Here is a 13935-nt window from a genome sequence, read left to right on the forward strand (position 1 = left end):
CCTTTCTCTGATAATTTGGGGAAAGTATTAACTTTATTACAACATTATTTATAGAAAAATTTGCATCCTTAATTTTGAATAGACACAGAAATACATTAAAATGAAGTATTAGCCCTTTATCTCCTTAAATGCACCCACAATTTACATGGGATAAGGCCAGTGCCCACTTCAGGATCTAAAAGAGTAGATGCTACATCAATGTTTAAACAAATAATAAACCAGTTTGGTTATTTGAGAAGTTACAAGAGGTTTTCTGAAATTCCATAACTTAGCAATTTCTCACTTTCCAGATCCTTCCAACCTCACCCCCAAAACCCAATCTTCTATTTTTTTAGGTAGTTAAGGATATTAATTATTTTATATTGATCAGACTCTTATAATGCACCAAATGAAAGTCTTTCGGAAATAGAACTCCATTTGATGCTTCCTTGCTTGTCTGGTAAATTGAAGAGTTTAAAAAGTTGGGAAAAGTAGAAATGACCCAAGATAACTTGGTTTTCTTAGATCTGGACAAAGTGGTGGACAAAGTAGTAAGCAATCTGTGTGGGGTCCTTGGAAGCTCTTGTTCTAATAAATGCCTATTGGGTTTTCTACTGGGCCACATTTGTTCCTTGAGTTTTGGGGGAGTATGGTATGTGAGAATTTTCTGCTTTTAACCCAAGGCATTTTAGCCTTTGTGTAGGAACTATGCATAGGAACTTTCTATCTCTTCTGGCCTATAATTGGATATATATGTATGTATGCATGTGTTATCTATCAAGAGACAAAAGAGAAAAGAGAAAAAGATGATGCTACTTAAATCAACAATAATATATATAGTGAATTACTGTAGTAGGAGATTCTTTTTTTTCCTTAGGGTAATGACTCCCAAGTGTCAATTCCAGATAAGTGCTGTTTATGCCAAAACTTTCTTCTCTGTCTGCTGTTTGAAAGGACATTGCTTCATTCTAAAGTTATGTTCTTGATATTTTTTGATGTTAAATAACTTTAATTTAGTAAATGATTATGCTACCTATAGTAGTTAAAGGCAAAACAAAACACCTGGCAAACCAATCCCCTAATAATTTACAGAAAATCAATGGATGGGATATAATGATCTGACTGAACATAGGAGTTTAGGTGAAGTTACATAAGTTGAAGTTTTATAGAACTGTGACCAATTCCCACTGCATCAGGGAACTGAAATTCTCATTAGAAAACCGATTTGTCAAATTAGAAATTACTAATATAGCACCAGGCCCTCAAAGGCACTGAATATATGCTTGTGTGTGAGTGTGTGCACATGCCCTCAACTCTATGGGGAGGTAGAACATAGTAAGGAGATTGAGTTTTAGCCATGGAATGAAAACAAGAGGTCGTAAATAAATTACATATTAAAAAAAATAAATCATGTACTTAATGGTATCAATCTAAGAACAAAAGATGTATGCTTTTGCCCTCCATGACCAAGACACAGTACCTGAAATGTAAGGTCTTCCTTTGGTAAATTCAAATTTCGTCTAAGGGAGTAACAACCTGAGCATACTCTACTCTCACTCTCTTCTACACACATTTCCTGAAATTCTTTCTGGCGCAAAGCCATTAGATATATTAATAAATGCAACCTCAAAGGTATTATAATTTGCTTATCTATGTAGTGAATTATCAATTTCACAGTTTGGCTCTCAGAAGTTATTTTTAATCTCCAAATTCTTAAGGGCATTTTCTTGAAGTATCAGAATTTTAACTACTAAACACACAACCTATGGAAGCGATTTCAGAAAAAATTTGAAACCGGGCTGCTAGTGCTTACTTCTTAAAAAAACTTTACGAAAATACACTTAGCATTCTTGCTCACTGGGGAAAAACAAACATAAGGATAAAAACAGATTTACATCCTTTGTATTTCTCTTTCTCATCATTTTATTTATTTATGAAAATAAAATGCAATCTCACAAACAAAACTACACTAAAATTTTGCTATCTCAAGGGCTTTTAAATAATCAGAGATTTTCTTTCCAGTAAGCATTTTCACATTTAGGCTAGAAAGCATGTATTTTATTTAGTTTAAAATGCAAGCAAGTGCATTTTAATTTTATTTTGCTTATTAGTGAGAATTTTCAATGGTGTTTTTTAGTTATGCAGATATTGATTTGGAATTGCCCCATACTCTGTAATTATACTTAAGCCATTATGAACTGTAAAAGTTTAGATATTTGTTCATAAAAATTATTTGTAAATAATTGGCCTACTGATATGAATCCTAAAAATGTCATTTCTATCTCCTTGCATGCATCATTGGGTAAACTTATTAGCCTGGTGTATGTAAAGTTCCCTTTGAAACTCATGACTGACTTCAAGTTTCACCTCAACTTTGTTTCAGATAATTCAGATAGTCAGCGCTGCAGACCGAGATCTTTCTCCTGCTGGGCAGCAATTCTCCTTTAGATTATCACCTGAAGCTACCATCAAACCAAATTTTACAGTCCGTGACTTCAGAAGTAAGTTTACCACATAAAAAAAACTTACCTCTTATAATGTAACTTTGTAAAAGGACACAAAGATAGAAATCAATGTTTTTCTAAAAGCACTCAAGTTCATAAAATATGAAAATCCATATATAGGAAATATAAAATTCTATAGCTAGCAGTAAATTAAATATTTAATCTATATAGATTGTATCTAATGAGGCAAATTGCTTCCATTTATAATGTGGACAGTCCCTTAATGAGTTAAGCAAAACCAGCCAATCTGGGAAATTGAATGTTTTCTATGTTTTAAATATGTCATTTGTTCCACCTGCACATTACTTGCACAAATGAATGGATAACTTAACTGGTTTATTTGAATGACACAGAGTACAGCACAGGTTAAGAACGCAGGCTTGTAATGAGAATGACAGGTTCTCTTTCCCACTCCGTTATGTCCTCAGTGGCAGATTCTCAGTGTAGTAAGCTATGCTAAATAATTTTAAAATCATAGGTGTACTGAATCAACGGCATAGTATTTATATTAAATAAAATAATGCATGCAAATTCCTTTAACGCAATACCCAAGGTGATTTTACTTACTGTCCCTACGGAACTACAGAAATCTGCATTTCCATCTCTGCCACCAATGCTGCTACCATCACCACCACTGCTATTGCTACTAATACTATCAGATCTACTGGGAGACTCATAAAAATGCAATGGACACAGGATTACAAATATTAAAGCTAACTACTGGTCAATTGTTCTCACATTATTAGTTCTGTAACTGTGGATATTTTATCCCTTCTAAATTTCCATAGTTATGAGTTTGGGATTAGAAACATCTGACTTCAGAGTATTGGATAGTAAAAAAGCTAATTTCTTACTAAATTCTATCCTTAGAGACAAAAGAGCCAATTGTGATGACGATGATGATGATGATGATGTTGGTGATGGGATGGATAGAAGTCAAAGGATGGCTGAGAAAATTGACTTTTCTGCAAATACTTAGAGGAAGGAAATCAGACTTTTTGTCACAGAAGGGAATTCAGAAGAATTTGCTTCATCCAACAGTGTAATGTGAGGAATGTGTATAAAGGCAACAGGGTCCCAAATATGAGAAGTCTTCTAAGTAGAGAGATCACATATTTTGTTAAGAAAACTAGAACACTATAGAGAATAGAAGTGGACAATATTAGTAATTTTAATTAGAACAGCTCACCTAAAATAGGGCTGTCCAAGACAAATCAGACCCTGTGCTCATTCTAACTACCTGCCTTTTGAAAGGGTTATAACTTAAATCCAATGACTTCAAAAGTCTTTGTAAGATTTACGAGAGCATAGAGGCGCCTGGATGGCTCAGTGGATTAAGCCGCTGCCTTCGGCTCAGGTCATGATCTCAGGGTTCTGGGATCGAGCCCCACATTGGGCTCTCTGCTCAGCAGGCAGCCTGCTTCCTCCTCTCTCTCTGCCTGCCTCTCTGCCTACTTGTGATCTCCCTTTCTCTGTCAAATAAATAAATAAAATCTTAAAAAAAAAAAAAGATTTACGAGAACATAATATGTTCAGATTTGCATTAGGGAATCAGTTTGGCTGTAGTAAGAGAAATATAATAGGAGGATTTAGGATTATTTCTGAAGCTATTGCAGGAGTGGGTGAGCGGATATTAAATTAGGGCAAGGTCTAATGGAGATATATGGATAGAGAGAGAATTCACAGGGCTTAATGCTAGATTGCCTACATTCCGTATGTAAATACTATGGAGAAGAAAACTAATCATTCTTTCAGGATGAAAGAATGATGGTTCCATCATTCAGGAACATAGAATGACTATTTACCCCACTGTACCTTTGCTGGAAAGTAATCTTTGCTGGAAAATATATATCTGATTAATCATGATAACATGAATCAGATCATATTGCCTCATAGCGTAGTGTTTTCTCACAGCTTGAATATTGTTTGCTATTCATTTGCCATTTACTATATACCTTCTTTTATCTAAAGTTATATTTTAAGTATAAGTGTAAGTTTTTAAAAATAATAGAAACATTTTTGAACCTCACATATTTATCTTTTTAAAAAAATTCCCCTTGGAGCTAGAACATTTAAGTTCTCAATTAGAAAATTTCACTTCTATAATACAGTGGTATCAACTATAGTCACTGTGTTATACATTAGACACCATCAGGCCTTATTCATCTTATAATCAAGAGTTTGTATCTTTTTATCAATCTTCCCCTATTTTCTCCACCCTGGGCCCCTGACAACCACATTTCTACTGTCTGCTTTTAGGAGTTCCTTTTTATTTTTTTTTAATCTTTTTTTAGATTCCACATGTAAATTTTACCATGTACAGCATATCTTTTTCTTTTCCTAGCTTACACTACTTGGCATAATGCCCTCCAAGTTAATTTGTGTTGCCACAAATGACAATATTTCCTTCTTTCTTATAGCCAAATAATACTCCATTGTGGGAATATATATATTTATAATTTATATGATATGTATTAACTTTTGCTCTTTCTTCAGTAGAAACTATATTAAGAATGGACATGACATTTAATATCTTTTTTTCCCCACCATGAACAGCACAATGAATTTTGTATGCTCATATCTCAATAATAATAATAGATTGAAAATACAGTAATCCCCCCCCCCTCTCTGTTAGGGGATAATGGTCCAAGACACCTAGTGGATGCCTAAAACCAAACCACAGATAGTACTGTACCCTGTATATTCATATCTTTTACTATAGACACATACCTATGATAAAGTTTAATTTATAAATTAGGCACAGTAAGTAACTAACAGCAATAACAATAAAATAAAACAGTTGTACAAATATGCTTTAATAAAAGTTACATAAATAGGATCTCTCTCTTTCTTAAACTACTTCATACTGTACTCACCCTTCTTCTTGTGATGATGTAAGATGATAAAATGCTTACATGAGTAGATGAAATGACCTTTGGACTGTACATCAGGAAGTGGATCAGCTGCTTGCAGGCCAAGGTTGACTGAAATCAGAGAAAGTAAAACCATGGATGAGGGGGGGAGGGGGCTACTGTAAACTTAACAAAAGGGTAGGATGTCCTTTGTTATAATGCATTCAGGAACATTGAACCCATGGTTCCTCAAGTGCATATATATCAGTTTCTCTAACCCCTATTTTTATTAGTAATTTTCACCCATATTTCAAACTTTAGTCTTGACTGTTCCTTTTCCTCAGACTCAAGTACTCAAATCAGTTGCTGAAGATTTCAATGTTAATTCAACGAGTCCCCATTTCTTTATTCCTACTGTCATCAAAAGTACCCGGTATTACTAAATCTCACTGGGAATATTATAATTGACATTTGGCATCTTGATGTTTTGTTTTCCAATTTAAAAAATTTCCTCTATATAATGACAAAGTCATCTTCCCATGTAAAATGGTCTTTTTTTTTTTTTTAAAGATTTTATTTATTTATTTGGCAGACAGAGATCACAAGTAGGCAGAGAGGCAGGCAGAGAGAGAGGGGGAAGCAGGCTCCCTGATGAGCAGAGAGCCCGATACGGGACTCGATCCCTGGATTCTAGGATCATGACCTGAGCTGAAGGCAAAGGCTTAATCTACTGAGCCATCCACGTGCCCCAAAACAGTCTTATCAAGTAAAATTTTCTCAATGAAATGAGTCTAGAGAAGCTGCTTAATTTTTAATTGTTGAATCTAGAATATACAAAGAGACAAATGGAATATTATTGAGATAATAACATTTTTCTGACTTACCTGTATTTTAATGAGTAATATATATTTCTAAAATTAGTTTCAATGATTCCAAAGTCGATATTATGTATGGCTCTAATAAACTAAATATTATCGTGCTTTTATAATAACAAAATATTTCAAGGAGTTACTTTAATAGACACAAAAGATGAAATGGTGTTATGGATAAAACCAAATTCCCACTTCTATATGTAGAAATAAAAGAAGTAAAAAACATATGCATGTAAAATAATACTTTTAATAGCAGTATTAATTGCATTTATATAAAAACTAAAATATTTATTGCCTTGAATCATTCTAAGTAAATATTACTATTGTTGATTTTGTCAGAACTAAAATGAATTATTTTTGTCTTTATATTAAAATGCTGATTACTGTAATTTATTATGCTTAAAATTTTAATGAATTTTTTTAAAGATTTCATTTATTTATTTGACACAGAGAGAGAGAGAGATCACAAGTAGGCAGAGAGGCAGGCAGGTTGGTGGGGGAGGCAGGCTCCCTGCTGAGCAGAGAGCCTGATGTGAGGCTTGATCCCAGGACCCTAGATCATGACCTGAGCCGAAGGCAGAGGCTTTAACCCACTGAGCCACCCAGGTGCTCCTGAATCTTGATGTTTCTAACACACTTTATTTTATTTTCCATTTTCCATGTACAAAGTGAAAGATGTATATACACACACACACTCTCATGCATACACACACACACACACACACATGCATATATACACTTACATGCACAAAAGTGAAAGATATGCATATATACATCTATGCATTTTTTTACCATATAATCATAGATACAGATTTGGGAAAAATTAAAAAATCAAATGCTAAATTGATATTTGTTATATTTTAAAGAACGGGTTCTTAGGTGAGATATTTTGCAGACTCATGCTTTGTAATCTCTGCTCTTTCATCACGTAAGCAAACACCCACAGATACGCTTTTTTCTCAATGAGATTTTGATGTTTAAAAAAATGGGTCAACACACATGCACACACGTGGGTTAACACAGCATACCTCTAGTCTCATAAACAGTTTTATATTCTTTATGAATTGAAAATTTAATTCTTACACCAGACAAGATTAATGTTTCTTCTTTTCTTAAGGGTTATTTTGATTGCATTTGATTACATTTGGCACTTTCATAATAATAAAAGAAAGAATTAAAATACGGATGCCTTTTTGGTATATTTAACCTATACCAAATTTAAGATCTGAAGTGAAGCTTTTAGTAACCCTCTTATCACAAATGTCATGTTTTGTAGACAACACAGCTGGAATTGAAACCCGAAGAAATGGATACAGCCGCAGGCAGCAGGAGTTGTATTTCCTCCCTGTTGTAATAGAAGACAGCAGCTATCCTGTGCAGAGCAGTACAAACACAATGACTATTCGAGTTTGTAGATGTGACTCTGATGGGACCATCCTGTCTTGTAATGTGGAAGCAATTTTTCTACCTGTGGGACTCAGCACTGGGGCTTTGATTGCAATCCTACTGTGCATTGTTATACTCTTAGGTTGGTTTCAATATTAATCACATATTCTCTCTCTCTCTGTCTCTCCCTATCTCCTCTTGCTTGTCTCTTCACAATGTACCGTGTAAATCAGATTTTCTTCATGAAGATGTCACATCTGGATAGAAGGAAGATGGTCTCTATTGAATGATATTTTTATTAATGCTAATTTTCTAATATCTAAATATCAGAACACAAAACTATGGTCAAGCCCTTGGGGATTTTCAACTAATAACAGCTGGTGGCCCTTGCCACAGTGAAATTTTCTGTAACAAACATCCCACATACGGCAGTGGGTTTTTTAAAGTTTTTTTTTTTTTTAAATTCATTGTACATTCCAGTAATTGTTGCTATCTAATAAGATATTATATAATCTTCAAAAATATACTACATGAACAGTAGCTCTCAAATGCCAGTTCAATAAAAGCAGAAAAGGAAAGAACAGGAAAGGAGTGAGAGAAAGTGAAAAAACCCCCAAGTTTGCTTTTTTTTTTTCCTCTTTAAACTGCCAGCCAAAAGCAGTTCTTATTCCACTTTTCTCAAATCTCCTCACATCAAAATTCTAACCATTCCCACTAGAACAGCACACACGGAAATATCTAGAAGCATTGCAAGGGAAAAGGACTGAGGTAATGTATTTTGTAACATCTCTGTAAGAATTAATATAAATCTACTTTAGGGGTTTCTCTCTTCCATCAATTCTGTTCAGCTGGTTCCTTTCATTTATTAATTCACTGGCAGATTCCCAAAACCAGAGAGAGCTTTGCTGTTTTGCCAGTGATTTCTTTAAATTCTAATGGAACAGAGGTACAATTGGACATCGTGGAATCCATTTATACATGCTTCACAAATGTAGATACATACCTCTATCTTAAGATTAAAAAAAAACCCCAAAAAACAAAAAACTAGGATTTAAAGCATGGAGTAAGGTATTACATCATAATTTATGGAGAACATTCTCCAAGTGAGAAGCTCATGTTAGTTTGCAGATTGAAGTTCTAGTCCAATTTGCTTGGTATCGACATTAATTCCACACAAGTGACTCTCATATACAGAAGAAAAGTTTCCTTTCTGTCCTTATAATTCATAAGAAGTTGGCGCTGGAATCTGTTTGTGCTGATGACATGAACCTTAGAAGGGAGGATTCAGAATAACATTCGTGTATCTGAAATCGAACACCAGCAAGCAGGTGTTTAACCTCAAATCAAATGTTACTTTTTAATGCTTCTCTCCTGTCTGGGAGCCACCTGAGTCCCAGAGTATTTCCACATCCACCTAGCAAGACTTGGCATGTTCTGGAGGCTCACCTTTGGCCTTTCTGGCCTTCTTACAGTGTAGTGAGTGATCTTGCTCTGTGGGCCCCAGTGTCCACAGTGCACCTGCACACTTCCAGCGGGAGCTGGCCAGGATACAGCTGGGAATGGTGGCCCTATGAGTCCTGCCATGGGGTGTACTTAAAAATCCAACTGTTCTTGGACTTCCTTAACCAATCTCAGACTCCTTCAGATCTTTCCACTTATCCTTAGCCATTTTCATATCTTTCCTGGAATGGGGGAAGCAACAATGTCTTGTGGTGTCTAGGAATCTGGTAGGGTGCCCCTGGTAGGGCCCTTCTCAGTCACAGCACTCCAAAGCCATTTTATATGCAGGGCATCTCTATGACACTTGTAGATTCTCACCCACTCACTGTGTGAGCAATCATCTTAGTTTTTGGATTTCCCTCAGTGCTGGGAGGAGTTAAGAGGTCTAAACACCTCTTTAAGACTTGTTTTCCAGGAGCTCTACCTAGATCTCCTCCCTCTTTCCAGATGGTCAACTTTAGTTTTGGAGGAAGAGGGAATAAATGAGCTTTCACCATCACTCAATCTTCTCTAATTCCTAATTTTAGGATGAGAGTCTTCTAGACCTTGCTGTAGTACATCAGACATACTTTGGCTTCCAACCTATTACCACTTCTGTGAAGGAGAGGGGCTTTTATGATGAGCAAAGTTGAGCACTGACTTCATCATTTGAATCTATGCCCATCCACTTCTAGAGGCAATAAACTCCCCCCTCTTTTGTTTTGTTTTGTTTTAAGATTTTATTTATTTATTTGAGATGGAGTGAGAGAACATGAAAGCATTCACACTTGAAGTAGAGGGAGGAGCAAAGGGAGAGGGAAAAGCAGACTCCTTGCTCTGTAGGGACTCTGACACGGGCCTCAATCCCAGGACCTTAGATCATGCCCTGAGCTGAGGGCAGACACTTAACTAACTGAGCCACCCAGATGCCCGGAAATAAACGCTTCATGATTTATAAAATGAAGGCCCTTATACTCTACACTCTTCTTTCCTTCCTTTCTTCTTTCCTTCCTTCTTTTCTTCCCTTTTAAAAATTTATTGCTTTTAATTTATTGTCTCATGAAGATTTGGGTTTCTCTTAGAAATATAAGTAATTGTTGCAACTGGGAAATCTAGCTATGAATAATATTTGTTATTTATGGGCTCGAATATTCAAGTTTTATTATACCACCACTATACAGCTCTCTGTATGCTTACAACTATTCCTTTAAAAAAAATGTGACACACACTTTTTAACGGATACTAAAATTTTTAGATATAACATAAGTTAAATATAAGACACTAATTGCTTGATTTTGTGAATAATTTGGCTAAGATTTGTTAGCTACAATTTCAAAATGAAGTTGAGTAAACATAGATCTGATCTTTTTTGTAAAATATGCTTACTTTGAAAATAACATGTTGGCCAGCCCTGATCGATTTTATGGAGATACGAACTACACATTCTCAACTTGCAATTTTTGTCTTCTAGCCATAGTTGTGCTGTATGTAGCTCTGCGAAGGCAGAAGAAGAAAGACACTTTAATGACCTCTAAAGAAGACATCAGAGACAACGTTATCCATTACGATGATGAAGGAGGTGGGGAGGAGGACACCCAGGCTTTCGACATTGGTGCTCTGAGAAATCCAAAAGTGATTGAGGATAACAAAATTCGCAGGGATATAAAACCAGACTCTCTCTGTTTACCTCGTCAGAGACCACCGGTGGAAGATAACACAGACATACGGGATTTCATTAATCAAAGGCTACAGGAGAATGATGTGGACCCAACCGCCCCACCATACGATTCATTGGCAACATATGCGTATGAAGGAAATGGCTCAGTAGCAGACTCTCTTAGCTCTATAGACTCTCTCACCACAGAAGCGGACCAGGACTACGACTATCTGACGGACTGGGGACCCCGTTTTAAAGTCTTGGCAGACATGTTTGGTGAAGAAGAAAGTTATAACCCCGATAAAGTCACTTAGGGCAAAAGTGAAGGATAAAACACAACCAAAAGGAGACATTTAAGAAAAAGAAACATAAGTAGAAATCGCACACACACATACACACACGTGTACACACATGCACACACACACACACATCAGGCTTTATAGGACACAATCCTTTGATTATCGGGGTTTCTAGCAAGTTGCTATATTTATCATATTGTGAGTTTTGTTTTGTTTTTTTTTCTGCCAACACAAGATAAATCCTATTATGTGTACTTGCTTGGTTTTTTTTGTTATTTTGGAAACACACTGAGACAAGCTCAGGCCTATTAAATACGATTTACTGACATGACAACTTAGAATGAAGATAGCTATGTGGCATCACGGTGGAAGAGTGTTAGATTTTTCTTAATTCCACTAAAGTGCCTATTGAAACTCTTATCATTTAAAATGGTGTACAATACACTCTGCTGTGATGGCATTGCAGGATTCAGAGATAATACAGAGGACAGAAAACAGAGACACTATCTTTATGTCAAGGAGCAATAGCGACATGCTGACTTCCAATTCCTCTTGAGGAAAAGAGAAGAATACTTTCTGAACTCCATCTTCTTATATTCAGAGTTTCTTTTTCTCTTTTTTAAACTGTATGCCAAAACACATTTGTTTTTCCTACCCTTTCAGAAAATTGAAATAAATGCGATACTATCAAATTCTTTATGTAAGTCCTGAATTTTAAGAGCAATGTTTGAACTTAACATTAGTTCATATTAAAGGTGTTCAGTAAAATGTTCCTTTTTTTCAAAAAAAAAAAAAAAAACTAAAAAAAAGAAGTTAAAAAAATCCCTCTTGATAAAGAGAGGCCTCAGGGCTGAAACTCCACATTAAAATAAATATTGGTTTTGTCTTCATACTGTGCTGGTGTGTGGAAAGTTGGTTTTAACAAATCACCAGATTATGAAAGTCTTCAGTCACAGATAACATTTTTAAGTTGTGTCTCCATGAAATTTTTAAAGGAAAAAAGTGCCATTAATTTAAACATGGGAAGAGAAATTCGTTATATAACTTCTCAGAGTTTCTTATAAACTAGTCATTTTTTTTTGTCAGCAAAGACAATTAAAATACATATACAGGATGGATTTATAGCATGTCTAAAAATATTTATCATATATTACCAAACAAATAAAAAATCAGGGATTTCAGAAAAATCAAACCAGTGACTAATTCCTAAAAAAAAGACAAATGCAAAAATCAGGCAGTTGATTTACTTATTGAATTAACATGGACTTCAACTTTGTAAACATTATTATTATACCAGATCTCACAGTTAATTCTTCATGCGATCATCTACAATAATTCCACTATAAATTAATAATTCCACTATACAATTCCTGTGCTCTTAAAGAAATTTTACTTTTTAATTTGATGCAGATTTCTGAGAACTGTTAGATTTTATAAGCCTACAAGTAAACTACACTCATATACTCTACTCTCCAGTGAACTGTACAGTATCTAGAAAATGCACTTAACAAAACAGATAACTATGAAGTGATAATATATTTTCTTAATAATATAATTCTACATGTGACTACTGAACTATTAAGACTATCTACAGGAAAAAAATAAAGGTTGCTTATAAGATCCATCCTGAAAATGTGGTCAATACCTAGCTGTATTTATGAAATATTTATGAATATATATATTTTCAAAATTATGAAAGAATTCGCACATGGAAAAAATGGGTAGAAATCTAGATAGTATAGGCAAGTTATAGTCAGTCCTATTTATTCTTAAGTCTTACTTTAAACATATATAAGTGATAATTATATGGTGGCAATTTGGCGGTTTGCGTTTGCAGTTCACATCCCTGTTTTGGTGTCACATAGTTACACACTTTCCTTGTCTTCCCTACCAGAAACAATGTCTGACCTTCTTCCTCTCTGCTCCCAGATTTTACCTGAGTCTCATCTCTGGGAACTTCGTTAGAATATTCATGTACTGTAATAATTCACAGCATGATATGCTTTGGGAAATATTTATGTATTTTTAAAAAGCTGGCAATGTCGTATGAAGGCAACATCTGGGTTTGTCCCAACCACACAATTTACTATGCAGTGATGCATGACCCCTTGAAGAAGGTTAATATGCAAGATCACTTCCAACTGACAGCAGGATTCTTGTCAGGAGTGGCTGCATTTTGTATCTTGCTCTAAGTCTTCTGGAGGCAGTCAGAGACAGGACGCAATGATGGTACAAAGCAAGCTTGGGAAGGGCAGGTCATGTCAGACCCCATGACTGAGATGCTAAGCAAAAAGGTAAAATTAGTCTTGATTTTGCCAAACTAATTAGTTTTTGTTCTGTACTTCTATCTCTTATGTCTGCTTATTTCTGCTACATTATTGGAATAGTTTGTTAGGGCTGCCACAGACTGGGTGGCTTAAACAACAGAATTGTATTTCCTTGTGGCTCTGGAAGTTGGAAATCCAAGATCAAGATGTCAGAAGAATCGGTTTCTTCTAAAGTCTTCTCTCTTTGGCTTGTAAATTTTCTCTCTCCTTGGCTTGACCTTTTTCTGTGTCTTCATATGGTCTTCCCTCTGGGCTAATTCCTCTTCTTTTAAGGGCATCAGTCATACTGAATCCCCTCACATGACCTCTTCTTAACTTAATTAACTCTTGAATGCCCTATCTTTAAACACAGGCATATTAGGAGGTACTGGTGATTAGAACTTCAAAATATCAATTTTAGGGGGACATAATTCAGCCCCAAAAAGCCACACAGATGTTAACAGCAAATTAAATATATATATGTATGTGTACACACACATATATACACATTTGTTGTAAATTGCACACACACACACACACACACACACATATAATTTACAACAAATGAGGAAAGAAATTTGAAAGAAATAACATCAAATGA

At 35.1% G+C, this 13935-nt stretch overlaps 1 protein-coding gene across 3 annotated transcripts in view; it reads left to right on the forward strand.

Moving 5' to 3' along the window:
- The window catches only part of CDH12 (cadherin 12), a 998766-nt gene extending 986521 nt beyond the window's left edge, over nucleotides 1-12245 (forward strand). For all 3 annotated transcript variants that reach the window (XM_082725875.1, XM_082725876.1, XM_082725877.1), the window contains 3 exons: nucleotides 2363-2480; nucleotides 7484-7735; nucleotides 10544-12245. In XM_082725875.1, the coding sequence (XP_082582001.1) occupies nucleotides 2363-2480; nucleotides 7484-7735; nucleotides 10544-11043 (870 nt within the window). In that variant the 3' untranslated portion in view covers nucleotides 11044-12245. The remainder of the gene's footprint in view (nucleotides 1-2362; nucleotides 2481-7483; nucleotides 7736-10543) is intronic.
- The last annotated feature ends 1690 nt before the right edge of the window (nucleotides 12246-13935 follow it).

The sequence above is a fragment of the Mustela nivalis genome (genome assembly GCF_964662115.1).
Source record: "Mustela nivalis genome assembly, chromosome: 3".
In the NCBI taxonomy this organism is placed as follows: Eukaryota; Metazoa; Chordata; class Mammalia; order Carnivora; family Mustelidae; genus Mustela; species Mustela nivalis.